This window comes from Castor canadensis, chromosome 10 (genome assembly GCF_047511655.1).
Source record: "Castor canadensis chromosome 10, mCasCan1.hap1v2, whole genome shotgun sequence".
Taxonomy (NCBI): Eukaryota; Metazoa; Chordata; class Mammalia; order Rodentia; family Castoridae; genus Castor; species Castor canadensis.
The window spans coordinates 64,692,056-64,717,914 of NC_133395.1; the positions used below are offsets into that span (position 1 = coordinate 64,692,056).

General features: G+C 42.9%; 3 protein-coding genes and 1 non-coding gene across 11 annotated transcripts in view; 1 reads left to right on the plus strand and 3 right to left on the minus strand.

Moving 5' to 3' along the window:
* The window catches only part of Atp7b (ATPase copper transporting beta), an 88,756-nt gene extending 82,518 nt beyond the window's left edge, over window positions 1-6,238 (minus strand). Inside the window, exons 1-2 of one of the 3 annotated variants that reach the window (XM_074043459.1) lie at window positions 6,018-6,238; window positions 5,503-5,608 (exon numbers count right to left, since the gene is read on the minus strand). In XM_074043459.1, the coding sequence (XP_073899560.1) occupies window positions 5,503-5,565 (63 nt within the window). In that variant the 5' untranslated portion in view covers window positions 5,566-5,608; window positions 6,018-6,238. The other 2 variants (XM_074043458.1, XM_074043460.1) reach the window with 2 other exon arrangements.
* A 210-nt stretch (window positions 6,239-6,448) lies between these two features.
* Window positions 6,449-15,957, plus strand: Alg11 (ALG11 alpha-1,2-mannosyltransferase). 2 transcript variants are annotated; one of them, XM_020152872.2, is made up of 4 exons: window positions 6,449-6,594; window positions 9,405-9,635; window positions 10,954-11,882; window positions 15,649-15,957. In XM_020152872.2, the coding sequence occupies exons 1-4, from the start codon at window positions 6,551-6,553 to the stop codon at window positions 15,918-15,920; spliced, it is 1,476 nt and encodes a 491-aa protein (XP_020008461.2). In that variant the 5' UTR covers window positions 6,449-6,550; the 3' UTR covers window positions 15,921-15,957. The 2 variants fall into 2 exon arrangements, with proteins under 2 accessions (XP_020008461.2, XP_073899584.1); XM_074043483.1 differs by lacking the exon at window positions 6,449-6,594 and adding an exon at window positions 9,005-9,254.
* Window positions 15,958-16,677: 720 nt separating this feature from the next.
* Window positions 16,678-16,810, minus strand: LOC141413193 (small nucleolar RNA SNORA69). Its single transcript, XR_012438002.1, has one exon. It is a non-coding gene; the product is annotated as a small nucleolar RNA SNORA69 (small nucleolar RNA).
* Window positions 16,811-18,265: 1,455 nt separating this feature from the next.
* Nek5 (NIMA related kinase 5) overlaps window positions 18,266-25,859 on the minus strand; it is a 79,918-nt gene continuing 72,324 nt past the window's right edge. For all 5 annotated transcript variants that reach the window (XM_074043464.1, XM_074043463.1, XM_074043465.1 and 2 more), the window contains one exon: window positions 18,266-21,477. In XM_074043464.1, coding sequence (XP_073899565.1) covers window positions 21,279-21,477 — 199 coding nt within the window. In that variant the 3' untranslated portion in view covers window positions 18,266-21,278. The remainder of the gene's footprint in view (window positions 21,478-25,859) is intronic.

Below are 25,859 nucleotides of genomic sequence, written 5' to 3' on the forward strand. Positions count from 1 at the left end.
GGGTGTAACTCAGGGTAGAACATGTGCTTAGCATGTACGAGGTCTTGGGTTCCAACCCCAGCACCAAAAAACCCTGGGTTACACAAAACACAAAATTGTGTACCTCTCTAGTGGGTACCTCTCTGGGTAGTGCAAAAAGATGAGGAAAGTAGGCTGGGGATGTCAATCAGTATTCCAGCACTTGTGCAGCACGTGCAAGGCCTTTGGGTTCAATCACCAGCACCAAAGAGATGGAGAAAGAGAAAGAAAGAACGAGAGAGAGAAGACCAGTTGGCTGGATGTCATGGCATTAATTAATTTTCATGTTCTTGGGTCAGGAGAGGTGCAGGGCATTCTGTATAATTGTATATAGGTGATTTATGTATTTCTTTTATATCTAATAAACTTATAAAATAATGAAGGAAAAACCCTTAAGTGAACAGAGGAATGGAAAACAGCAAGTTCAGTCTATTCTTTCTAGAAGATCAAGGAAGAAGGGAAAGGGAAAAAGTACAATAGCTAGTGGGGGGCACAAGGTAATGGAAGGACTTTAGAAAAGCGAAGTGATGGTTACACAGGCAAAGAAAAAAACTAGAGGTAAAGGCTCCAGAAAGGTAGACACAGTTAGAAATGAGATCACAACTATAGATGGCATGACCTTGAAAAGAAGGCAGGCCTGTCATCTGATTCTAAAGAGAAGGAGATAAAAGCAGGTTGTACAGCTGGGCAAGGTGGTACACACCTGTAATCCCTGTGTTTGGGAGGCTGAGGCAGGAGGACAGCAAGTTCAAGACCCTGTCTCAAAAAAAAGTGCTGGGGGCAGGGCTTAAGTGATAAGAGCATCTGCCTAGCAAGCATGAGGCCCTGAGCAAAAAAAAAAAAAAAAAAAAAATTGGAGGCAGCGAGGAGAGGAGAAGAAAGTGGGTAAAGCACACAGAAAGCTGAAGAAAAGCATACCCAGTGGTGTTAATTTTCTTGAATGAATAGATCTGCTTAGATTAAGAAAAGGTAGACTGAGCAAAAGGCTCCTGCAAGTGGTAGCATATGGCAAAAGTCACAACTAGTTAAAAAAGACCAACAAAAAGGCACTGGAAGGCACAATTGAGATAAAAAACAAATTGCTAGCAGCACCAACTCTGTGGTGGCCTGACTTTTTGGCACCAACAAAACTATTATGTTGAGAAAGGACAGATTTCACAATTCCTGATCATATTTGGCCAGGGATATATCTCCGTGGCAGAGTTCATGCTTAGCAAGTCCAAAGCCCTGGATTCCATGCCTAGAAGTGCAAAGGGGGAAAAAAGCTACTCTGCTTTGCTCTCTATCTCATAATCTCATCGACCTTTGATCTGTTCATATTTCCTCCTTCAACTTAGTTGGAAGGAAAAAAAAAAGACAAGAGGCTATGGGTATACTCAGTGCTAGCGCACTCACCTAGCACCACACACACACACACAAATAATAATTTAATAAAAAAAGCAACAGACATTTCAGAATTATCACTTGACCGTGATTCCAATTTTTCCTGTAGATAAAAATGATACTAAAGTCACCTGAACATGGATACTTCCTTGATACTTATGCTGTGGTTATCAGTGGGTAGGAATTGAGTCATGGCCAAGGCCATCGTCTGATTCAGAGGGAAATGCATGTGTGCAAGGCATGTAAAACCCAGTTCTCTTGCTGGGCGCTAATGGCTCACACCTATATTTCTAGCTACTCAGGAGGCAGACATCAGGAGGATCTCAGTTCCAAATCAGCCTGGGCAAATTGTTCTTGAGATCCTATCTTGAAAATACCCAACACAAAAAATGGGCTGATGGAGTGGCTCAAGTGGTAGAATTCCTGCCTTGTAAGCATTGAAGTCCTCAGTTCAAACCTCAGTACCACCCAAAAAATAAAATAAAATAAAATCCAGTTCTCACTCCCTTTACTACTCAGCTACCTAGGAACCCAGTGCACCTTGCATTAATGCTGTTAGGATTCCCCTGGCCTCTGGCACTCTGGACAGTGGGTCTAGACAACCTATTCTCTCTATTGAGAAGACAATTCCACAGCAAATCAGGTTAGGGCAGAGTTCACTTCCATTTCTTTCAGGCTTTTCAGAGCCTCCAATCTGGATGGGGATGATCACCTTCAGTAGCCTCCTGCTGGTCTCCCAGCTGTTTTCTTCCCAGTTTATCCCCTCCCCCACCAAAAAAATGTATCAGACTGTTGCCCATGAACTAACTCTCTAATCTATGGGGTGAAGTCCAAACTCCTGGCCTGATCAACAGGGCCTTCTACAATCACTCTCCAGTCTTATCAAGTCCTTCCTGACCCCCAAGAGCCTCCTTCTGTTTCCAGTCTTCTGGATCTTTGTACATGCTGGCTGCTACCTTGAAAGTCCTGCCTTTCTTGTCCATCCAGTCAAGCCTGCTCTTCCTTCAAGACCACTCAAGCACCACCTCCTTTTCATGTTCCTCTGTGTCTCTTGCTCCCTGGAGAGGCAGATCATTCCATCTGTGGATGCTGACCTAAGTAGACACCTGTTCTAGCACCTACAGGGCATGGGGGCTGGCCTCTCTTCATCTTGTATCCCCCTGTTTGACCTGTACCAGGCCAACAGAAAGTATCCCATAACAACTGAGGACTGAAGGACCTATGTCATCTGATCACAGCTGCCCCACAGAGAAATCCTGAAAACACGTAGGGAAATCATGGTATAAAATCATTCATTCCTGAACTTTTTAGGGCACCTTTATCTCATATGGAGGACATTTTTTAAACGGTATAAACCTGGTCCCTACTTTTAAGAATTGCAAAGAAAATCAATATAGCGTATTCATTAGTTTGAATAGCCTTTCTTCCTGATCAAGTGTCAAGCAAGTCTAGAAGACAGAAAGTTCCTGAGAAAACCAGACAGGCCCCACCAGTACTCAATTCTAGATCTCCCTCTTATAAGCAAGATCTGTTGGGCAAGTTAGTTAATGCCTGCCTAGGTTTCCCATCTGTAAAGTGATGATGAACTCTGATTTCATGTCCTACTGTTTCCTCCTCATCCTCTGCTCCAGCCATTCTGGCCTTCTTCCGTTTCTCAAACACTAAGGCCACTCCTTCTGCACTGTTTTTACTCTGACCCCCCAAAAGTAGGACTTTTCTTCACACTAACTGATTCTCTTTCTTCCTAGAGGACACAAGTCAGTTCTAACACAATCTGAAGTTAGCACAGATGCCACAGAGTAAGGGGTCAGTCCCACAAGACTGCCTTCTGCTTCTGACACCAGTCACCAATTCTGGGCACCCAAACTGAATGACTTGCTGTATGTGTGACTTTTCTTTCTTTCTTTTTTTTTTTTTTGGCAGTACTGAAGTTTAAACCCAGGGGCCTGGTGCTTGCTATGCAGGCACTCTACCACTTGAGTCATGCCCCAAGACCTGAATGACTGACTATCAAGTTGGAGGCTTCCCAAAACTTTACGATGAATAATTCGTTAGTGTGGTACACAGAAGTCAAGAAAGCACTTGACTTACTATTTCAAGTTCATTATAAAGCACAAACTCAGACATAGCCAAATATAAGAGACACATAGAAATGAATAGGACAGGGCAGGGGACAAGTGGGCAGGGCAGGGGACGAGTATACAGAGCTGCTACTCCCTCTCCAGACAGGCCACCTTCCCAGAGCCTCCATGTGTTTAATCACCTGGAAGCTCTCCAAGCCCACCACTTAGGGTTTTTATAGAGGTTCCATTATATAGATATGATTAGTTGAATCATTAGCCATTGGTGATAACTCATCTCCAGTCCCTGTCACCTCCCCACACATTAGGGGATGGGGCTAAAAGTTCTAACTCCCTAATTACATGGTAGAGTCCTCTGGCAACCAAATCCCATTCTGAAGCTATCCTGGGGTTCAGTCAAGGTCCATCTCATTAGTAGAATTCAGGTATGAAAGAAGCTTATCACGAACAACAAAAAATGCCCCATCACTACCAGGAAATTCCAAGAGTTTAACTCATCAGGAACCTAGGACAAAGATCAAATATGCATTTCTTATTATCACACCAGTCTTAGGACTTAGACACTTTGTTTCCCAAGCCAGCATACTTTTTGGAAATCTGAATCATTCAGGTCTCACAAATGCCACATCCCCTGGGAGCATTCTCTTCTCACCTACTCAAAACAGAATCTTCCTCCCCACCCATGCCTTTCCGTATGCCCCTACCCTGCTTTATTCTCTTCACAGCACTTATCAGTACCTGAAATAACACTATTTATTTGTTTAGCCTGTTTTTTCTGTATCTCCTACTAGGATGTAAATCCCCTCTAAAGGAAAGGTCTTGATCATAGCAGATTCCCACTGCCTAGAATTTCTCACAAATACTACTTTAAAAGTATGTGTTAAACAAGTTGTGATAACAGAATGGTAATACCTACAACAGGGCTGGGGGAAAGCTTACTGGTAGAATGCAGGATCCCAGGTTCAATTCCTAGCACAAAAATTAACAAAAAACAAAATCTACAGCAAAGGGTTTTAAGGCAGGGTTGTAGCTCAGGAACAGAACATAGGAACACAGTATCCTGGATTTGATGCCCAGCACTGGGAGGAAAAAACAGTGGGAGTTATGAGGATTAAATGAGCAAGAATGCACACAGAAGGATACAAAGTACTTAATAAAACGTCTGGCACACAATAAGCTCAGTGATGTTGACTGTTTATGATAAAGCTATTATCAAAAGAATCCAGAACAGGGTGAGGTCAGTTTGGGCCAGGGCCGTTGTAGGTTTCACAGGGAATCAATAAACAAACTGTGATGCCACTCTGTGCAGAAGTTAAACTAAGATACATGGTGAAACAATCTCCAACATATATTGTGAATTGAAAAAAAAGTTGATGAACACACAGCATGGGTTCATTTAGGTAAAACAAAACATTTTTAAACAACACACAAAAAATCTAAAAGATTTTTCTGACTCTGTGTGTGTGTGTGTGTGTGTGTGTGTATTCAACCACTCTATCAACTCTTCAATACTTCGCCTGAAACATAGCTGAATTTTCACTAAACGTTTGCTGAATGAAGATATGTCCGTGAAGAAAAGGACTGGAAAGAGATCGGCTTTTCATGCGAAATATTTCCATACCGTTTGCATTTTTTAAAGACTGCATTAATGTATTACTTGTATAATTTAAATGAATTCAAAATAGTTTAGAAAAACAACAATATTGCTGGACTTGGATATAGGAGTCTGGCACCAGATTGTAACTTCCCCAGGTAGCTAGCTTTGAGCAATTAGAGCTCTTACACAGCAACTTCACCCTCTTCAGCTGGCAGGCATCAGACCCCTTACCAGCATAGAGATGAACAGAAAAGTGCTGGGTTCTCAAGTGTTCCTGAACACCGGCGACCAGTGACAACGCTCCTTCTAGAGTGCTTTCCTCCCCAACTCCGAGTCCCCGGCCCTGGCGCTGGGTTCTGGATCATCTGGAGGGCAGGTGGGGAGGAAAGCCCTCCAGGCAGGTGCGCACACCTGGAAACTTACTTTCCGCCTGGCCTCTTCTCTGGCTGTCACCAGCCTCTCCTGCTCAGGCATCATTCCCCACATACGCCAGCTCCTTCTCTGATCCGACCCAGAGCCCACAGGTCACCTAGACAGGGAAAGGGAAATGGGGCGTTAAAACCCGGGGAGAAGAGGAGCGGGTGTGACTGCCGGGTTCCACTCTCACCCGAGGGGGTCTGAGGACCAGCCCCTTAGACCTTGGACCCGGGGATCTGCAGCCCTCTCCCTACGGGTTAAAGCCGCGCGCCGCCGAGCCCCTCACTTTGGGGGCACGAGAATGAGGGCGCGCGGGGAGCGGGGCCTCGGGTCGCATACACCGGGGCGGCCGGCCGGTGCCTCGGTGCCCTTGGCCGAGCGGGCCCCTCCCGCCCGGTCTCCGCTACCTGGAGCTGATGCGCTCGGGACTCGGTCCTCGTATCTCCGCCGAGTGCCGCGGAGGGAGGACTGGCCAGCAGCGCAGCCGGGGACCGGAGACTCGGGTCGCAGGGCTCGCCCACCTTCTGGGGAAACGATTCGGCGTGGAGCGGCGGCGCGGTGGCGGGTGGGTTCCGCGCAGCCCCCCTCTCAGACTTGGCGCCCAGCTCCTAGACGTCGTGGGTGGCAAACGCGCAACCGCTGGGTGAACGAACTCTGCACCTGGAAGATCGATCCGGCACCCGACAGGAACTCCCATTTGCTCTCCAACCGGCCGCGGGCTCTGGGCCAGGGGGTGGGGGGTATGCGAGCCGGGGCTTCGGTGGGGGAGGGGCCGGGGGCGGGAGCGCTGGCTGTCTATCACAGGCCACGCCTCCCGAAGTCCTACTACCACTGTGGCGGGGCCCATGAGGGCGGGACCCGTGTGCGCCACGCGGAAATTTTGTCTACGCCCTGGCAGATTCTATTGGCCAGAGGGCGTGGGAAGCTACTACTGGTAACCAATGGAAATGCACACAGGTCAGTGAGGGCGGGGATAGCAAGCCGCAAACTTCTTCGGGGGCCAATAGAGAAGAGAAACGGCCAAGCGTTTCCTGAGTTCGGGGGTCGGCGGAAGATGGCGGCCGCCACGGGAAGCTGGTGTTTGTGTGAGTTGTTGAGGTAAGGAGCCAGCGGTGCGGGCTCGCAGGCGTTTTCACTTTGCTGGTGTTACTTGCCTATCCAGTGCAACTAAAGTTTGCGAGATAATAGCCTTCCTTGTCGTGAATTTAGGATATTTGCTCTTTCTTTGGGATCTCCTAGTTTTGGTTGGAGGCGACTGATAGATGCTAGACTTTCCCTCAGTTTTTTCATCTGCCTCACTGCTTGCTGAGCGTCGTTTCCTTCCTTTTCGGCCTTTTCTTTCTCTTTTCAATCCAAAGTCTGTCATAAGTTATTACATTCTTTCCTTATTTTCCTTTATAGCGATTGAGCCACAGCGATTTTCCCATCTGTCATGTCTCTGTCTTCGGTAAAGAAGAAACTGGTTCTTCCTTTTCGCCTCTTAGTTTCTCTTTAACTCACCCAAACTGCCATTTTTTGTCACTTCATTATAAAGTTTATGTTGAAGCCTCTTGGTCATCCACGGATTTATTTTATGATTGATGTAAAAGGTAGTTATAAAACATTACCTTCGTTTTTATTATATGCATAATACATAGTTCCTTCTAGAAAAATTAGGCAATAGATAAGGAAAAGTCACCAGGAACGCTACCATCTGGTGATAACAGCTGCCAACATTTTGGTGAAAAAACCCTGACTTTTTCCCACCATTGTTGTAATATGACTATATTTCAAATGCCTTTTTCTATATTCTACCTACGTAGCTCATTTAGTTTGGCTTGGGGTTTTGGGGGATTTTTTTGAGATGGTCCTGCAGTGTGGCCCAGACTAGCTGCCAACTGAGGATCCTTCTGCCTCAGCCTTCCCTGAGTGTTGGATTACTACTGTATGTATCACTACTCCCAGCTCTACCCACTTAATTCGCTTTTTTTGGGTTTTGTTTTGCGGACTGGAGTTTGAAGTTAGGACCTACACCTTGAACCACTCCACCAGCCCTTTTTTTGTGATGGGTATTTTCGAGATAAGGTGTTTGAACTGTTTGCCAGGGCTGGCTTCCAACGGAGATCCTCCTGATCTCTGCCTCCTGAGTAGCTAGGATTACAGACGTGAGCCAGTGGCTCCCCAATCCTAGCTCGTTTTAGCCTACATATTTTTGTTCAGGTTGGAAATTTATAATTAACAACATAACTTCCTAAATAGCTGTACATACTATTGTCTATACTTGCCAAAGTTCAGGTAGTTCTTCCTTTTTGCCTTCTCTACTTCAAGTTCTATAATCATTATTTAAAACATTCTGAATGGGATGATCTATTCCCAGCCTTCATATGCTTCCCTGCCATACAGAATATCCCCTGTTCAGTGCTTTGTACATTATATTGACTGTTTGCTGAAGGAGTGGCTCACCATTGTTTACAGTTACCATTTTTTAAGCCTTTTGATTAAATATAGATAAGATTTTTTGGTGGGTGAGTGCAGTGCTGGAGATTGAGCCCAGGGCAATACACATGCAAGGTGGGTGCACTACCACTGAATTACATCTCTAGCCCTTGGATTCTTGAGACAGTCTCACTGCCTATCCCAGGCTGGCCTGGAACTCTTGATCCTCTTGCCTAAGCCTTCCAAGTGCTGGAGGTAGGCACCATCACACTTGGCTAACATTTTTTAATAGTACAAACTTTAGTTATGTCTAAACAAATTCTAAAATTGATTATTTTGATGTGCAAGTGCTATACGTGTATAGTAAATGTATATGGAACTTTCAAAGTTCCATACTTTAGTCTTTCATGTGATCCTTTTTCTGATTTTTAAGTTAAATAGTTTAATTTGAAAAGCCTATCATATGAACTTTCTACCTAAATCATTTAAAGGAATTGTTATAAAAGTCTTGCGATTCTATGAGTCATCTGCATTTTAAATAAAACAGCTTGGGAGAACAAACTTTCCTACATAGTGTTGCTTTTATGAACTCATACATTTCAAACGTTAAATAAATGGCAAATCTTAGTACTTCGTCAAACTCTGCAATTGGTTAAGATGGTGGGTCTCAAAGTGTGATCCAGGGACCCATGCAGGTCCACAATTCTTTCAGTGGGTATTCAGGGTTTTGGATTTTTTGTTTTTTACAGTACTGTTAAGACAACGTTTGCCTTTTTTGTTATGTTGATGTTTACACTGATGAGTTATATTCACGAATGGATAAACTGCCTTAGTATGACTCAAGGCAGTGATGCCAAACTGTGCTAGTACTCATTGTATTTTTTGCCACCTTGTATCTGCTAAAGCCAGTTTTGATTAAGAATGTCTGTGATGAAACAGTAGAAATTACTATTAAATCTCATCCCTTGAGTATGAGGGACTATACATAAAGCATTTCTCCATATTGAAGAGTGATGGTTAGCTCACAGAAAGTTCTTAAATGATTTTCTGTGTTACAGGCTGAATTAGACACCTTTTTTATGGAACATCATTTTTACATGAAAGAATGACCAACAAACACTCAAGTCGATGCTGCAGATGAAGAGCAAAAGATTTGCTGAATCTTGGGCTTGAGATCCTATTGCCTCAGTCCCCCAAAGCAGCTGGGACTCTAGGCACATAATACCTCCCCTTGCTAGAATGTTTAAGGTCTGGAGGTGTAGCTCATTGGTAGAGTGCTTGCCTAGCATTCAGGAGACCTGGGTTTGATCCCCAGCACTGCAGAAACAAGTTTTTTTCAAAAAGTGAGTAATAATTTTGTAGCAGGCAAATAAACTACAAAACTTCTCTTTCTGCTAATCTATAAAGAAAGTATATGACATAGACCTTAAGTTGTAGTCTTACTTTTCTTAATAAGCATCAAATTGACTTTGACCTTTTCCTTCTTATTTCAGGTTTTTTTACTCATTATTCTTCCCTGGGCTGATTATCTGTGGAGCTTTATGTGTATGCTTGGTCCTTGTCCTTTGGGGACTCAGACTGCTGCTACAGAGAAAGAAAAGGTCATTGTCAACCAGAAAAAATGGGAAAAATGAAATGGTGATTGCATTTTTTCATCCGTACTGCAATGCTGGCGGTGGAGGAGAAAGAGTTTTATGGTGTGCCTTGAGAGCCCTGCAGAAAAAGTAGGTATGCACCCTCTTAGCAAACTTGCTATAGTGTTGCCATTTTAAAAAATCATTATCCAAAGTTTATCTTCTCTTGTGCCTTAATTGTAACTAGGAATTCCTTTTTTGAATTATTCTTCATTAAGAAAATATTTCTCTCATCCCCACCTGCCTCTGTAAGATCCTGTTGAATTTTAGGCACAGCATGGTGGTGCCCATCTGTAGTCTGGTGGCTGAACTGGGAGGATCATTTGAGCCCAGGAGTTGGAGGCCAGCCTGGGGAACATAGCAAGCCTCACTCCACTCAAAAAAAAAAAAAGAAAAACTTGTTTAAATTTCTCAGATGAAGACACTGAGCAATGCTTTTTTTAGCATTATGATCTTATCTAAAGATGACTTCAGAGAAATTTTAATTTTGCTTAGGAATATTTTGTTAATATTTCATTACTGTTTTTATACTAAGAACATTGTCAGAATAAGTTTTGGTTTTTTGTTTGTTTTCTTTATGGTGCTGGGGCTCAAACTCAGCCTTGTGGGTAGTAGGCAAATACTCTGCCATTGAACTACCATACTCCCAGTTCCTTAAAATAAAATTTTTAACATTTCCTAAAAATGAAAACTGTTCATTGATAAGTCAGAAATTCTTGTTGTATCTGCTGTGCCTAAATGCCAAGAGTAGCAAAGCATTAGAAGGCATGGTATTTTAATCTAACCAAGGTGCTGTAACAAAATACCTTAAACTGGATAATTTATAAACAACAGAAATTAATTGCTCATACTTCTGGAGGCTAGGGAGTCCAGGATCAAGGTGCCAGCAGATTTGGTGTGTGGAGAGGATCACATTCTACTTCAGAGATGGCTGCTTCTTGCTGTATTCTCATGTGGCAGAAGGGGCAAACAGGCTCCATTAGGCCTCTTTATAAAGGCTTTAGGGGGCTAGCAGTGTAGCTCAATGGTATAGTGTGTGTTTAATGTGTAGAAGGCTCTGGGTCTAACCTCAATATAAATAAATACATAAAGGCATTAGTACCGTTAGTCTCATTATGATTCCCTTTCTCTTAGTATCACTATATTGGGGATTAGATTTCAGCATAAGTTTTTGAGGGGCACACACATTTACACACCTGCTTTCATTTGAACACAACATTTTAGTCCTTGGGCAGTAGAAAACTCTGGAAAGGGTGCAGTCACTTCAAATGTAATGAATGAAAAACAGTGGATAACATTTCTTAGTATAAAAATAAGCTTGTTTATGATTGTGAGAAAACTGTCTAAAATTGTTGGCTTGATTGTAACCTAACCTAATGGCATTCTTAATTATTCTGTTCTGTTTTAGGTATCCTGGAGCAGTTTATATTGTTTATACTGGTGATGTTAATGTCACTGGTCAACAGATACTAGAAGGTGCTTTCAGAAGATTTAACATCAGATTAAGTCACCCAGTGCAGTTTGTTTTCTTAAAGAAACGCTACCTTGTGGAAGATTCCCACTACCCCCACTTTACACTATTGGGCCAAAGTCTTGGATCCATTTTTCTTGGCTGGGAAGCTCTGATGCAGTGTGTTCCTGATGTTTACATCGACTCAATGGGCTATGCGTTCACACTCCCTCTGTTTAAGTATATAGGGGGATGCCGAGTTGGAAGTTACGTTCATTATCCCACTATCAGCACTGACATGCTCTCCGTAGTGAAGAATCAAAATGCTGGATTTAATAACGCAACCTTCATTACCAGGAATCGTTTCCTCAGCAAAGTAAAGCTCATCTACTACTATTTATTTGCTTTTATTTATGGACTTGTTGGTTCTTGCAGTGATGTAGTCATGGTCAATTCTTCTTGGACACTAAACCATATTCTCTCACTGTGGAAGATCGGACATTGTACTAACATTGTTTATCCACCGTGTGATGTACAGACATTTCTGGATATTCCCTTACATGAGAAAAAGATGACCCTAGGACATTTACTAGTTTCCATTGGCCAATTCAGGCCTGAAAAGAATCAGCCCTTGCAGATCAGAGCCTTTGCTAAATTGCTGGATAAAAAAGCAGCTGATTCACCTCCCCTTAAACTCATCCTCATTGGAGGTTGTCGAAACAAAGATGATGAACTTAGAGTAAACCAACTGAGAAGGCTGTCTAAGGATTTAGGGATTCAAGAAGATGTGGAATTTAAAATAAACATTCCATTTGATGAGTTAAAGAATTACTTGTCTGAAGCAACAATTGGCCTGCATACCATGTGGAATGAACATTTTGGGATTGGTGAGTTTTTCTTTTAAGCAACTTGTTTGCTGTCATAAGATATATATTTTAGGTACTTTTGATAAAATGTACCTTGTCTGCATCAAGTCCTGATTCTCTTTCCCTAACCCACCAAATATGCTTTCTTCATTTGAGACCCTGTAAGACAGTGGTTAATAATAACACTTGGGTTGAGGTTGTGATTCAGTGGTGGAGCACTTGCCTAGCATGCACAAGGCCCTAGCTTCTGTCCCCAGCAACACACACACACACACACATCCCCCTAATATTTATTGACCATTTATGGGTCACTCTGTTGAAATTTTTACAAGTTTTATGTAGTTAATCCTCTCTAAAACTAAATCGATTACACCCATTTGTAGATATGGATATTTATACACTGAGAGATTTAGAAGCTGCTCAAATTCAGTCATGTAGGAAGTGGTAGGACCCAGAGTTTAACCCAGATAGCAGCTGCTCTTAACTGCTAAGTTTTCCATTTTGTTTTGTGGCGCTGGGGCTTGCACATGCTAGGCAAGTGCTCTCCACTGAGCTACTTTCAGCCTTCTCTCCCCATTTAAACCCACCTACATACTGACTTAGATTCTTAGGCCCTACCCTAATCCTACTGAACACCAAATCAGAATCTCTGGACAGGGCCTAGGTAGAAATATTTCAATATAGCTGCTCAGGTTGTGAGCATTTGTGTAGAACATGGGAAGCCTCAACTCATGTCTCCAGATGGGCTTCTCCCAGAAATTCTTTTGGTCTTTTGTGATTTCTGCACTCACTATTGGAATGGCATATCCCATCATAAGGGTTCAATTTCCTCTCCTTGTCCTTTATTATTTGTTTTCTTTTTTATTATTATTGTGCTGGGGACACATGTGACATTCACAAAAGCTCTTACGATATATCAAATTTATAATAGTTGAATATACCCCCTCTATCATTCTCCTTTATTTCCCTTCCCCCTCCTTTATTATTTCTTTGTTTATTCTATTGCTATCTCTGTTCTGGCCTCATGTTTGTTTTGGCAGCACTGGGGTTTGAACTCAAGGCCTCATGCTTGCTAGGCAAGAGCTTTTACCACTTCAGCCACTCCTCCAGCCCTTATTTTGTGATAGGTTTTTTTCAAGATAATCTTTCGAACTATTTGCCTGGGCTGGCTTTGAACTTCTAGCCTCCTGATCTCTGCCTCCTTAGTAGCTAGGATTACAGACATGAGCCACTGATGCCTGTCTGGCCTCATGTAAGTGCACATTTTAGTGTAAAAATCATATACTGCTTTCAAGTCTGATTTGATTCAGCATATAATTTTTAAGTGCCGTCTTTGTGACTCACTCTGTTAGTTGTTAGGGAAAAAACAGGAAAACATACAGGTAATGTTTCCCATACTAAGACCATAACTTTTTATATTTTTTCATGCCTCCTTAGCATAATAGTAAACCCATAAGCTCAGCAAGAACTTTTTGATCCAGCCTTCTGCCTGGAGTCTGATTTTCTGCGTCTCCTTCTGCTGACAGTTACCTGGCACTCATCTTGGGCCAGGCACTTGGTAGGTGCTGGGAATATGACTGAGAAGAGCACTGCTCTTCCCTTAGAAGCTACAGACTTGGCTGGTCATGAGCCAGTGCTGTGCCAGGAAAGTGCAGATAATTAGAAACCACTGAGATGCTAGCAGAATGGCTCAAGTGGTAGAGTGCCTGCCTAGCAAGCGTGAGTCCCTAAGTTCAAAGCCCAGTACCACCACCAAAAAAAAAAAAAGAAAACCACTGAAAAACACCAAACACACATTTCTGGAGAAGGAACAGTCACCCAAGTCAGTCTCGTGACACTCAGGCTGGGTCCTGAACAGTAATTAGAAGTTGGCCAGCCAAGGTGCAGAAGTATCCAGCCAAGGGAACAGCACTGTGAATGGTGACAGTGGGAGCATCAGCAGCTACATTCAAGGGACTAAGAGGTCTCATGCCTGGATCCTGAAAGGAGAAGGGCAAAACAACAAAGAGATGATCAGGGCTAGGTTAAACCAGTGGGGAAGGATGGAAGGATTTGACACAGTGCATTTTCAAAGTTTCTGTTTTTTAAAATCTGCCCTGGCTGCTGTTGTGAGGAGTGGGTTGGGAGGGTCAGAGAGAACAGGTCTCAGATAACAGGAAGCGGCAGCAACCCAGTCAGGGAGTACTGACTGTGTGAACTTGGTAGGTGAACCTGCTCAAGAAAGATTCTGAGGTCATACTGAAGAGGACCAGGTGATTGGCTACGTGTATCAAATGAGGAAGGAAGCGGAGGTCAAGATGACCACCTGGCAGCTGTGCAGTGGTATTAGCTTTCCCTGAGAGGGAATCAGCCAGCAGGGGCAATGAATAGGGTTTGAGTCATGCAAGGGTGTGGGATGTGCAAGGGCTTGTGTCCAATAGGTCATGGTAGATGTGAGTCTGAAGTCAGCATGAGGGATGTGGGATGTGAGTGAGGGCTCTCCTTCTCCAGGTAGTTATTGAAACACCACCCCCCCAGATATGGATAAGGTGGTAGGGAAAGTGTGCAGAGCACGAAGAGCATCTCAGCAAAATGCTGAAAGCAGGAATGGTTAAGTGGGCAGAAGAGAAACCAGCAAAGAGAGACTGGCCATGGGTCCATGTTTAGGAAGAAGGGAAAGGACCTTAAGTCTCAGGATGCCCATATACTGAGAAAGGTGACCTGGGCAAGAGCAGGGTCACAGAGACGGGGAAGTGGAACTCTTCTTGTGGTAAGCTGAAGAGTGTGTTCCAGGTGAGCAGGTGGAGTTAATGAGTGCAAACTGCACTGTCAGTGAATTTATGAGTGAAAGAAGAGAGGATGGCTGGTGAGGATTGAGACTCAAGGTGGCATGTGTGTTTGTGTGCCTGGTTTCTATGAGTTTCAATTGGCTTAAATGCTGATGTGGACAGGAAGGTGTAGTGGAGGAAAAAAGTACGATGGATTAGATTGAGGTCTCCAAGAATGTGCAGAGGGATGCTTACCAGACTCTGCATTTCACCACTGTTAAAAAGGTAGAGTGATTGCTTAGCATGCCGTGGCCCTGGTTTCTGTCCCCAGCACCTGGGAAAAAAATAAGAAAAAAGGAAGAAATAGCTGGAATGTTGTAACTTCTCTCCTGCGCACCAAGGATGACACCGGCTCTGTACCATCCTTGAGAGAATCCAACACTTCACAGCATTTTCTCAAGTGCTCATTTCTCTCTAGGAGTACAGCTCAGAAAGGCTGACTACATCATTTGTCAGAAACTAACCACCACTTCCAATTAGTTCAGCACTGCCATTGGGCACTCAGTAACCTCCAATGTGCCAGAAATCCAGGTATTACCATAAGCACCAGCCACAGTATACTTCCTAAGGTGGATTACATCTTTCTTTTTTCTGCTAATATAATTTGAACTCTCAAAATTTTGCCTTTGGTGTCTTTTTACTATTTTTATCTTTCTGATACATGTTAATATTCTACTATTTTGCTAACATTATCTAGTCTTTGTGTTGTATATTTTTTGTAGGCTATTTTTGTGGATTTCCATCTATTTATCTGTTTTAATTAAGAGTAAAGCAGCGTTATTGTGAAACTTTGAAAGCTAAAGAACTTTAAAATTATTTTATTTTGCACTGTGGAAGTTAAATGAGCAAATTTATATACTTATAGACATTTAATTAAATTTTTCACAGGTCTCTAAAATTTTTGAAGGTTTCTGCTCATCCTTGTACTTCTGAACACACTCAAAAGCTTATGAGACTGTATGCATTTTTTTCTTTCTCAGGAGTTGTGGAGTGTATGGCAGCTGGCACAATTATCCTCGCACACAATTCAGGGGGCCCAAAGCTGGACATAGTTGTTCCTCATGAAGGAGATATAACTGGATTTCTGGCTGAAAGTGAAGACAGCTACGCTGAAACTATGGCTTATATTCTTTCCCTGTCTGCAGAGAAGAGACTCCAAATCAGAAAAAACGCTCGTGCATCTGTGAGCAGATTCTCTGATCAAGAGTTTGAAGTGACCTTCCTGTCGTCTGTGGAGAAGTTATTTAAATAATGCCATATCTGTACAAATTAAAATTATTTTTATAAAATATTTGGGTTTGGGACTATAGCTCAGTGATAGAGCACATGCTTAGTATGTGTAAAGCCCTATGTTCAGTCCCCAGCACCAGAATTAAAATCAAATGGTTAAACACCTTCACATGTAAATATTTTTCCAAACTCTCTATTATATTAAAGTCAACCTGAGCAATGGTCTCAGCAATATGTATACAGACAAGGTATTTATTTCAATGAAAATGAAATAGGGTGTTTCAGCACCCCTAGCCGAAAATTTCCTTTTAGAATAAAAAGAAATGTTGGAAGAAGATAAACAACAGATAAAGTTGACTATCACTTTAGAATTATCCTAATGTTTTGGGGACACAAAAATTCTTTTTCTTTTTTTTTTCAGAGGTTAATGTAGCAATTTTAGATTATTAGTTGGCTTCAAATACTGAAAAATAGAGATCTGAGAGGAAAAAATTAGTCTTGAATTTTTTTAAATCACTTTACCTTAGAAAACAGAAAAGAAAATTTCCTGGGTTTTACTTGTTTGTTTTTGTTGTTCTGTAGTGCTGAAAATCAAACCCAGGGCCTCATACGTGCAGGGCACACAGTCTACCTCTGAGCTGCACCCCCAGCTGAAAATTTCCTTTTAGAATAAAAAGAAATGTTGGGAGAAAAATAGATGACAGATAAGATTAACTAGCACTTTAGAATTATTCTAACATTTTTGGAACACAAATTCTTTTTTTTTTTCTCTCTCTCTAAATTGTTCATGTCAAACTGTCATGATTTTATCCTCATAAAGGCAAAAATCAAAAACAATGACCATGACTTTTCTTTTGTCAGGATAATGGCAGTACTTCCAGAAAATGAAGCACTGTAAGTGCAACCTGCTTTAGAAGAATTCTTGAGGCTGGAAGTTGTTAGGGATTGAACTCCAGGGTTTGCTCATTCGAGGCAAGTGGTCTCCTGCTGAGCTACATCCCCAACCCCAAAAGTTCTGGTACATTTAAATTCTAAACCCCATCATGAGCAACTCTTTTTTTAACTACATGTATGAGACTGAGCATTGTGAGAGATCCTTTCAAATGTACCTAATGATTTTCTTAAAAAGAAACTTTTAAGCAGGTGTATCTAATCATGTTCCCAAAGCTTGTTGTCAAGATATGGGTGAGCAGATTGCTCCATGGGTATGTGTAGGCATATCGAGGCCAAGATACCACCAGCAATCTTCCATAACTAGGTTTTCGTGGAAAATGGTGTTTGGTTAGAGCAGCAGATTTGTATGGGTCGCTTATTCCTAACAGCTCCACATCTCAGTGGCTGGGAGTCAGCCTAATTCAGTCAAGAAAACAGCAAGATAAGCTGTTTTTCTGACCATGGTGATGTGTCATACAGACCTATCCACACTGTGTGTTGATCAGCACTATTCATTGTAAGATGGCATGTTTGCATTTTGAAAAAAGCACTGGACTAGCAGTTAACACACATGGCCAGACTTCCACTTCATCCTTTACAGACATCTGACCTCTGACCCTAATGCTGCTAATCTTTCTGAGTCCCAAATTTTTTTCATCTGAAATCTTACTACCTTCTAGAGTTGCCACACTGAGAGGGAAATTATATAAAACTACCTTGAAAATTCATGTTGCTTTAATTAAAGGTAATAACCTATAGTAAGTCTATAATCCTGTCTTTACTAATGCATTAACGCTATGTAGATCCTTGGTTACTGAGTCAATAGCTAGAAATGTAACTTCTGTCCTGATTGTGTGTGCAGATATGGCTGTAAAGACTTAAACTTTTGGCACTTCTAGGTCAGCAAATTGATGCCCTTCACAGTCTGATTTGTGTTTGTGTTAGGTGCATGGAAAGAGGTACATTATTCCCTTGCACTCTCCTCTCAACTATTCTTCCAGCTAGCCAGCTTCATTATCTATCTACTCCCAGTTTTGTTGTTGATTCACTCACTGCTTCCCATCTTCTGTCATCAGATCAAAGAGCAGCAAGACAGTCACAGATGTGACGCACCAACACAGTTTTGTGTTGGAGAAGATACAATTTACAGAGACTCTGGAAATTGGAGCTGGAAAGAACCCAATAAATTCTTTAGTCTAATTTTCTCTTATTTCACTTTTACAGACAAAAACAATTTAATTCTCAAGAACTTAGTGGACTGCTTCAATGTCACAAAACTGTTTAATGACAGTTATAATCTGGTGTTCTGACTCTTGGTCCAGTGTGTTTTCTTATTTTGTGGCTAATCTTTGAGGTAAGATTCATGCTACCCATCTACACAAAGAAAATTATGGGACTACAGATAAAGAAAATGAAATGAACAGAGCAGAAGGATGTAGTGAAAAAAGAAAGGATTGTGGAGTTCCTTAAAACACTTTTAAGCTTATTTTTTTAATGAATTTCTTGCATCACAAACATAAAATGTGACTTGCATGTTTGTTTCCATTGTTCCTAATATGGTATATATATATACATATATATTTTTTAACTGAATTACCGGTACTGTAAAAAAATGCCAAAACTGTATGTCAGTTCCTGTCTGTTTGACTATTAATTCCTCTAAAACTTCACTTTTAAGTGGTCTGAGCATGTATGTTTTAGACCCATAGCACTGGGGCTTCACATTCACATAGTTAGACTTTAACTGTAAAGCATATGTTCTGGAGACTTCATGTAGTAACCTATTTGCATCTAAATATGATTTAGATCTCATAGATGTAAAATCTACCTAAATATGACTTAAAGAAGTGATTCTTCATTATGTTGAGTACTTTTCCCAGTATGATACCTTTTATACCCTTCATGTGTCTCCCAGTTCTACATGCCAAGACATAAGAAAGAAGAAGAAAAAGGACAAATAAATCTGCCTTGCTTTTTGGTATCTAAGAAATGGTTATTAGGTTTCATAGACTTTCTTTAATGAGAATTACAGACATACAAAAAAATTACAGAGCTTCATATACTTTGGGGCAAGGGGCTTTTTTTTTTTTTTCTTGTGCTAGAGGTTAAACCCATGCCTCATGCTTGCTGAAGCACACATTCTATCATTGAGCTACATTGCCAGCCCCCCTTTTACTTTTATTTTAATGATTTCCAGAGCATTTTACAAGATCATCTTACAGGCAAAATTATGACATAAAAACCACTGTTATCAATGCTTTCAGAATATTTGTGTTTAGTTATGTAAATGTACCCCAGACTCCAGGACTTTGATATAAACGAATAAATAAGAGTGCATGCTAAATCTGTCAATTAATACAATACAAATGTTCCTTCTGTTACATAACTATAAGAAGTTATACAAGTTTGTAGACCTTTTGGTCTCTATTGTTCACCCCATCTCTCCCAGTGCTCATCTGCTAACTCTCTTTCCGTATCTTAAATCTAAAGCCATCTTTGGGTGCAGAGAAGCATCAGTTCCAACATTCTAATGCTTTATGTTCCCTTGTACTCTATGTAAATGTTACAAGAAGGAAGGTTGAACAATGATACACTTTTTGGTACCAATTAAGGGGTGATCAGTTTGATAGCTGCCATACATTGCTAGCAAGAGGCTGATTTTTCTAATAAAATTTATTCTTTAAAAAAAGCATGCAGATATGAGCAATAGTTTCAATTTAATGGATGTAGCCAAGCCTAAAGCCAGAGCAAAGTCATGAGTTGTCCCTCAAGAACATGACCTAGGGCCGGGCACCAGTGGCTCTTGCCTATAATCCTAGCTAGTCAGGAGGCAGAGATAAGGAGGATCACAGTTCAAAGCCGGCCTGGGGAAAAGTTCATAAGACCCTTTCTCAAAAATACCTAACACACAAAAAAAAAAAAACTGGCAGAATGGCTCAAGTGGTAGAGCACCTGCCTAGCAAGTGTAAGGCCCTGAGTTCAAACCCCAGTGCCACCAAAAAAAAAAAAAATCTAAAATGACACGTTACTTTTTTGGAAACAAATCTGTTCTTTAAAAAATAAAAATAATCACCAGGCACTGATGGGTGGTTCCACTGTGGATGTGCCTGAAACCCAGTTCAACAAGGCCTCCCAGCTCCATTCCATGTGCCCCAAACCAATGCTACTCCACTTTGATTTCTTCTCTGTTGCTCTCCTTCCTCACTTGCCTTACTCCATAAGGGTCAACATCAGCTTTAAAAAAGGTATTCAATGTAACTTAAGAAATTTCAAAATCACAGTTTTACAAAGTGACATTCATTATTTTAAACACAAGGGTCTGTAGTTGCATACCCCTGTCCTAGCAAATTATCATAGACTGGTTGAAACAATACATCATCTTACAGTTCTGCAGCTCAGAAGTCTGAAAAGGATTCCACTAGACTAAAATTAAGGCATTGGCAGGGTTGTGTTCCTCCTGGAGACTCAAGAGGAGAACCCATTTCCTCTCCTTTCCCAGACCCTAGCATCTGCCTGCACTTCTTCGCTTGTGGCCCCGTATTCCACCCTCTGGTTTTCTTTTTTGCATTATTTTTCTACTTTTAAGGCCCACCTGGGTAATCAAAGGTACCATCCCTATGAAGGCCAGCTGCTTAGCAAATTTAATCCATCTGCCACCTTAATCCCCTTTGCCAGGTAACTACATATTCACAAAATCTTGAGGTTGGGACATGATCTCTAAAACAGAGTGTTGAGCTATATTATTCTATATGTCACATTTATATCTAAAAGACTTCTAAATAGAAATTTGTTTGTTTGTTATGAGAAAGGGTCTAGGCTGGCCTGGAACTTGGAATTCTCCTACCTCAACCTCCTGAGTGCTGGGATTGCAGGCATGTACCACCATGCTTGGCTCTTAATAGGAATTTTTGCAGCACTGGGTTTCAAACCCAGGGCCTTGTACATGCTAGGCAATTACTCTACCACTGAGCTACAGCCCTAGCCCCATCTTGACAGAAATTTTAAAGTAAAAATATAAATATATATACTCAAAAGTGTTGTATTATCTAAATTGAAAGAAAAATTGTCTTCTGGATTCCTGAAAAACTCTTACAAATAAATGAGCTTTTTTTTTTCTAAACAGATACTATAATTAATAGATACTTATTATTGAAGAAGAAGTACATGGAAGCTGGGTGCGGTGGTTTGCATCTGTAATCCCAGCATTCTGGAAGTTGAGGCAGGAGGATTGGGAGTTGGAGCGCAGCCTGAGTGAATTCCAGGTTTGCCTGAGCGACATAATGAGACTCTTCCTCAAAAACAAAAACAAAAACAAAAACAAACAGTATATTGATCCCCAACACCACACACAAAAAAAAAAAAAAGAAAAGAAAAGGCCCAGTGATCACACTTCCATCTTTTGACTCCTTGTTGGTACATGGTCTTCATTAACAATACAAAGTGGTCATTAGGATGGATTAGAAACCTCCTGGGAACCCCCACTCGATTCTTCAGATTTTGGCATGCTTGTCCTTTCTTTTTCTCCTGGTATGTCTGTAGAGGAGTTAGAAGCCTCTTCCTTTTTTCCTTCCTCTTGGGAAGTAGCCAGATTTTCTAGGGATTCCACTACTTCATTTCTCAACTCATCTTCAGATTCTTCAAAATTTCTGAAATACAAACAGAGTCCACGTGATGCTATGAAAGCACGAATAGGAAAACTACTTCCCTTTTTCATTCCCTGTCCCCACCTCCACCTGCGCAATATGAAAGTCACATTTTCATTCAGGAAATAAAGTATTACAACAGCCTGACTTCCAACCAGTGTGGAGTCAGTCAGTCCTCTGTTGAGATGGTCTGTGTTCACCCCCATCACATGTATTAATAGCTATCTACACCTAAAGAGAAGGGGAGGAAGAGGGAAGAATAAAACCAATGCCACATATTAAATACTTAAACATGCCAGTGGCTGTCCTAGGGCACTTTCACATACCATGTACCACCTAATGCTAACGACAACTTAAACATAACAACAATTTAAAATAAACTGACCTATACTATCTAGATTTCTGTGAGGGGACACTGTTATAGTCCCACAAAGACAAAGTCACCAAACAGTGCATTTCTCAAAGCTTGTCCTGTCATTGACACATGATAGTAATTAGTACATTAGGAATTGAAATTGTGTCTAAGACTGAAACACTGGTATTTTTAAAGAGAGAGAGAGTAGACCAAGAAAATAATCTCAAAGGTCACTACTGTCTGAGGGGCAGGTGAAGGAAACTGAGGGGGAGAGCTGGTAAGCACAAAAATACACGGGTCATGGAAGCAACGGAGGAGCCAGGTGGGAGGAGAACTGGGAAGTGATAGCTGTCCTGGCCATTCACAGTAGCAGATGAGCTTGGAGAGAATGTTTCATACAGCAGGGGCCAAGGCAGAATGGACTGAGTAGCAATAGTAGGTAAGAGAGTGGGGACAATGAGTTTAAGCTCCTCTTTCAGGAAGCTAGCACTGAAGGGTTATCTAGAGGGCAAGGGGATTTTGTGAGTTTTGTTTTAGATTAGAGAGATTTGGGTATATTTATAAGCTTGAGGGAAAGGAGGTACAGATGAACACCCCTCTTCTAAAAATCCAAAATCCAAGACAGTTCTAGTCCTACGCATTTCAGATAAGGGACACTCAACCCGTAATAGAGAGACATTGAAAATGCAGTAGAAAGATGAGTGAGAGATACACACAAGGTCACTGAGAAAAGACTGGGGTTTCAAGGATTCATGAAAAGAAGATCGTTCAGCAGAAAGCGGCAGGTTTTCCTTAGAAGAAGACAGGGAGAGAGCAGGACTCTGAATGTAGAGGTCATGGAGTTAGGAAACTGAGCAAGCCCACCTGCAAAGCACACACATCTCCATGAAGCAGGAGGAGAGGTCATATGAGGAGAGCAAGGCGGTGGGAAGGGTGTGCAGGATGAGGCTTTGCACAGCTATGACACAGGTACAAAGCATAGGATTTTGAGGCATCACGGGGGGGGCCCCCACTGAAATTGGAGAGCATCTATTTGGCAGGATGGGTAAGTACAGCTCTCACTTATTAAGCAAACATTCCTGCAGTGCGTGACTTACAAAAGGTCTTCCTCTGTCTTTGCTCCTCTTTGTTTAAAGTAGGATGTGTTGAAAGGAATAGGACATCTCAGCAGGCCCCAACCCCCTTGTTGGAGAAACCAGTACCAAACACCCCGTGTAGATAAGATAAGCAATGCGGCAGGGCTCGGTTAGGGCATATAGAATGTGGGGAATGTGAGCGGGAGGTACATGCAAGATGTGAGGTACGTGCAAGATGTGAGGTACGCGCAAGATGTGCTCTGCCTGCTTGCCCAATGTTGATAACGAAAATATGCACGCCACCGCGGTCTATATAAGATTTCCCCTAAAGAGGCTCAGGGTCGTGTTTTCCTAACCGGTCCTGCGTGTCCGTGTGGGAGCTCGACCCTGGCTAGCCAGCCCAATAAACTCTGCTTTGTAGATTGCATTCACGCCTGGCTCTCTGTCTCTCGGGGGAATAGGATTCCGGGTCCTAACATTTGGAGGTTCCACCGAGATTTCATTTTCTCGAGAGACAGAACCTGCCTGCGAGAAAGCAGGGGCGATCCCAAGTCCTAGGCATTGGGAGGGGATCCCAGACCCTCATTTGGAGGAACTTGAGTGTTCCATTTGGGCCGCGGCGGGGATTCGGCCAATCCCCAGGGAGATTCATTCTGGGAATCTCGCAAAGAGGACCACAGGGTCCTATTGGGAGAGGCTTTCCTCTCGAGCATTTTAGGAGCCCTGGCACCAGGTGAAGAACTAATTGAACTAGTCGACCAACCACCCATCAAGTGGACGCCTTTCGGCCTGATATCCCAGTTGGACGGTGAGGAGGTTGAATGGGGTGCGCACCAGTGTGAGAGAAGGACCGGTCCGAGCGAGTGCTGGAGAGTGTTTTGTGTGTGTGGAATTATTGTTGTCTTCACCCTTTTTGTTCTCTCTCTCCTGGTGTTTGATTCTCCTTCCACAATGGGACAGGGACAAACAACCCCAAAGTCTTTGATCCTTTCTCACTTTTCAGAAGTTAAAGAAAGGGCCTTAAATGCGGGTCTGGTCATCAAGAAAGGTAAGTTCGACACCTTTTGTTCTACAGAGTGGCCCATCTTTGGAGTCGGGTGGCCCATTCAAGGTTCCCTCTCCCTAGACATGATCACTAAGGTTAAAGCAGTCATTTTTCAGCCAGACAATCGAGGCCATCCAGACCAAGTTCCTTACATTTTGGTTTGGGAGGATCTGGTGAGGAACCCTCCCCCTTGGTTAACAGTTTTTCTGACCCACCCCTCCAGTTCGGCCCCCGGGGCTAAAACCCCAATCACGCCCGCCTTGGTCATAAAGGAGGAGGAAAAACTTCCTCTTCCCACCTTGACCGGTCCTCAAATTAGGGCATCTCCTTCACCATCTCCGGTCTTACCAGAGAGTTCCCCCCTTTACCCATCCCTCGCAGGGGCAGAGGAAGATCGGCTGCCTCCATATATGACTCCCCCTAGCCAAGCCAGTGCCCCAGAGGAGGAAATTTCCTCATCCACCTCAATAGGACTGGCAGCTGGAGGAGGAATGGGTCGAAGACTTCGCCCCCGAGGGATCCAGGAAAGGGAGGGGGAAGACAGGCCCTCCTCATCAATACAGAGGGAGGAAACTGTCCCTACACTTGCAGTCCGGATGGTGGGCCAAGGGGGACCGGGAGGAGGGCAACAGTTTCAGTACTGGCCCTTCTCCTCCAGTGATCTATATAACTGGAGGACGCAGAACCCGCCCTTTTCTGAAGACCCCAAGTGTCTCATAGATCTCTTGGAGTCCATCATGCATACACACCGTCCCACTTGGGATGACTGTCATCAGCTGCTCAATACTCTTTTTACGACAGAGGAACGAGAGCGCATCCTCAATGAAGCGAGGAAGAACGTCTTGGGGGATAATGGGAGGCCCACAACTCTCCAACCGGCCATAGATGAGGCTTTTCCCCTATGCCGCCCTGATTGGGATTTCGGGACGCAGAAGGTAGGGAGCATCTTCGGATCTACCGCCAGACTCTTATGGCCGGTCTCTGAGCGGCCACTAGAAGGCCCACCAATTTTGCAAAAGTGAAAGCAGTCATTCAAAGGGAAAACGAAAGCCCGGCCGGTTTCTTAGAGCGCCTCTATGAGGCATACCGTCAGTACACCCCTATTGACCCTGAGGCGGACCTCCACCGGTCTGCTGTGGTACTTTCATTCATTAATCAGGCAGCTCCAGATATTAGGAGAAAACTCAATAAACAGGAAAACTTAAGGGAGATGACTATAAGGGAAATGCTACAGGTAGCGGAAAAGGTCTTTACCGCTAGGGAAACTCCAGAAGAAAGGGAGGAAAGACGGAGAAAGGAAGACAGGGAGGCCCAGGAGAAATTGAGAAAGGAGGACCGGGAGTTCCAGGCTAAGGAAAACCGAAAGCAACAGAGAGAAATGGCCCGTATTTTCCTAGCGGGTGTCCGGGACCAACCCAGGGGAGGGGGCCACGCCAGGACCCCGGATAAGGAACACTGTTTTTACTGTAAGGAAACTGGGCATTGGAAGAGAGAATGTCCTAAGTTAAAGGGAAGAAGAGGGTTTGGAAGGAGACCGGGGGAAAACAGGGAAAGGGAACGAGCAGTAGAGCAGGCCAGAGTCCTCATAGCCGGAGAAGAGGACTGAAGGAGATGGGGCTCAGACCCCCTCCCTGAGTCCTGGGTAACAATACATGTGGAGGGGAAGCCGATGGGGTTCATGGTGGATACCGGTGCCCAGTATTCGGTTTTAAACAAGGCACATGGACCTTTGAACAAGGCACGAACAAGTGTTGTTCAGGGGGCCACTGGTACGCAGTTATGTACATGGACTACCAAAAGAAAGGTGAACTTAGGAAAACACCAGGTCACACACTCCTTCCTGGTTGTCCCTGAGAGCCCCGCCCCCCTGCTCGGATGGGACCTACTCACCAAAATAGGGGCCCATATC

Excerpts from the sequence above, each read along its gene's own strand:
- Alg11 (XM_020152872.2), top strand. The coding sequence starts at position 6,551 with ATGGCGGCCGCCACGGGAAGCTGGTGTTTGTGTGAGTTGTTGAG. Across the intron at positions 9,636-10,953 it reads TTGAGAGCCCTGCAGAAAAA|GTATCCTGGAGCAGTTTATA; the intron begins GTAGGTATGCAC and ends GTTCTGTTTTAG. Across the intron at positions 11,883-15,648 it reads GAATGAACATTTTGGGATTG|GAGTTGTGGAGTGTATGGCA; the intron begins GTGAGTTTTTCT and ends TTTCTTTCTCAG.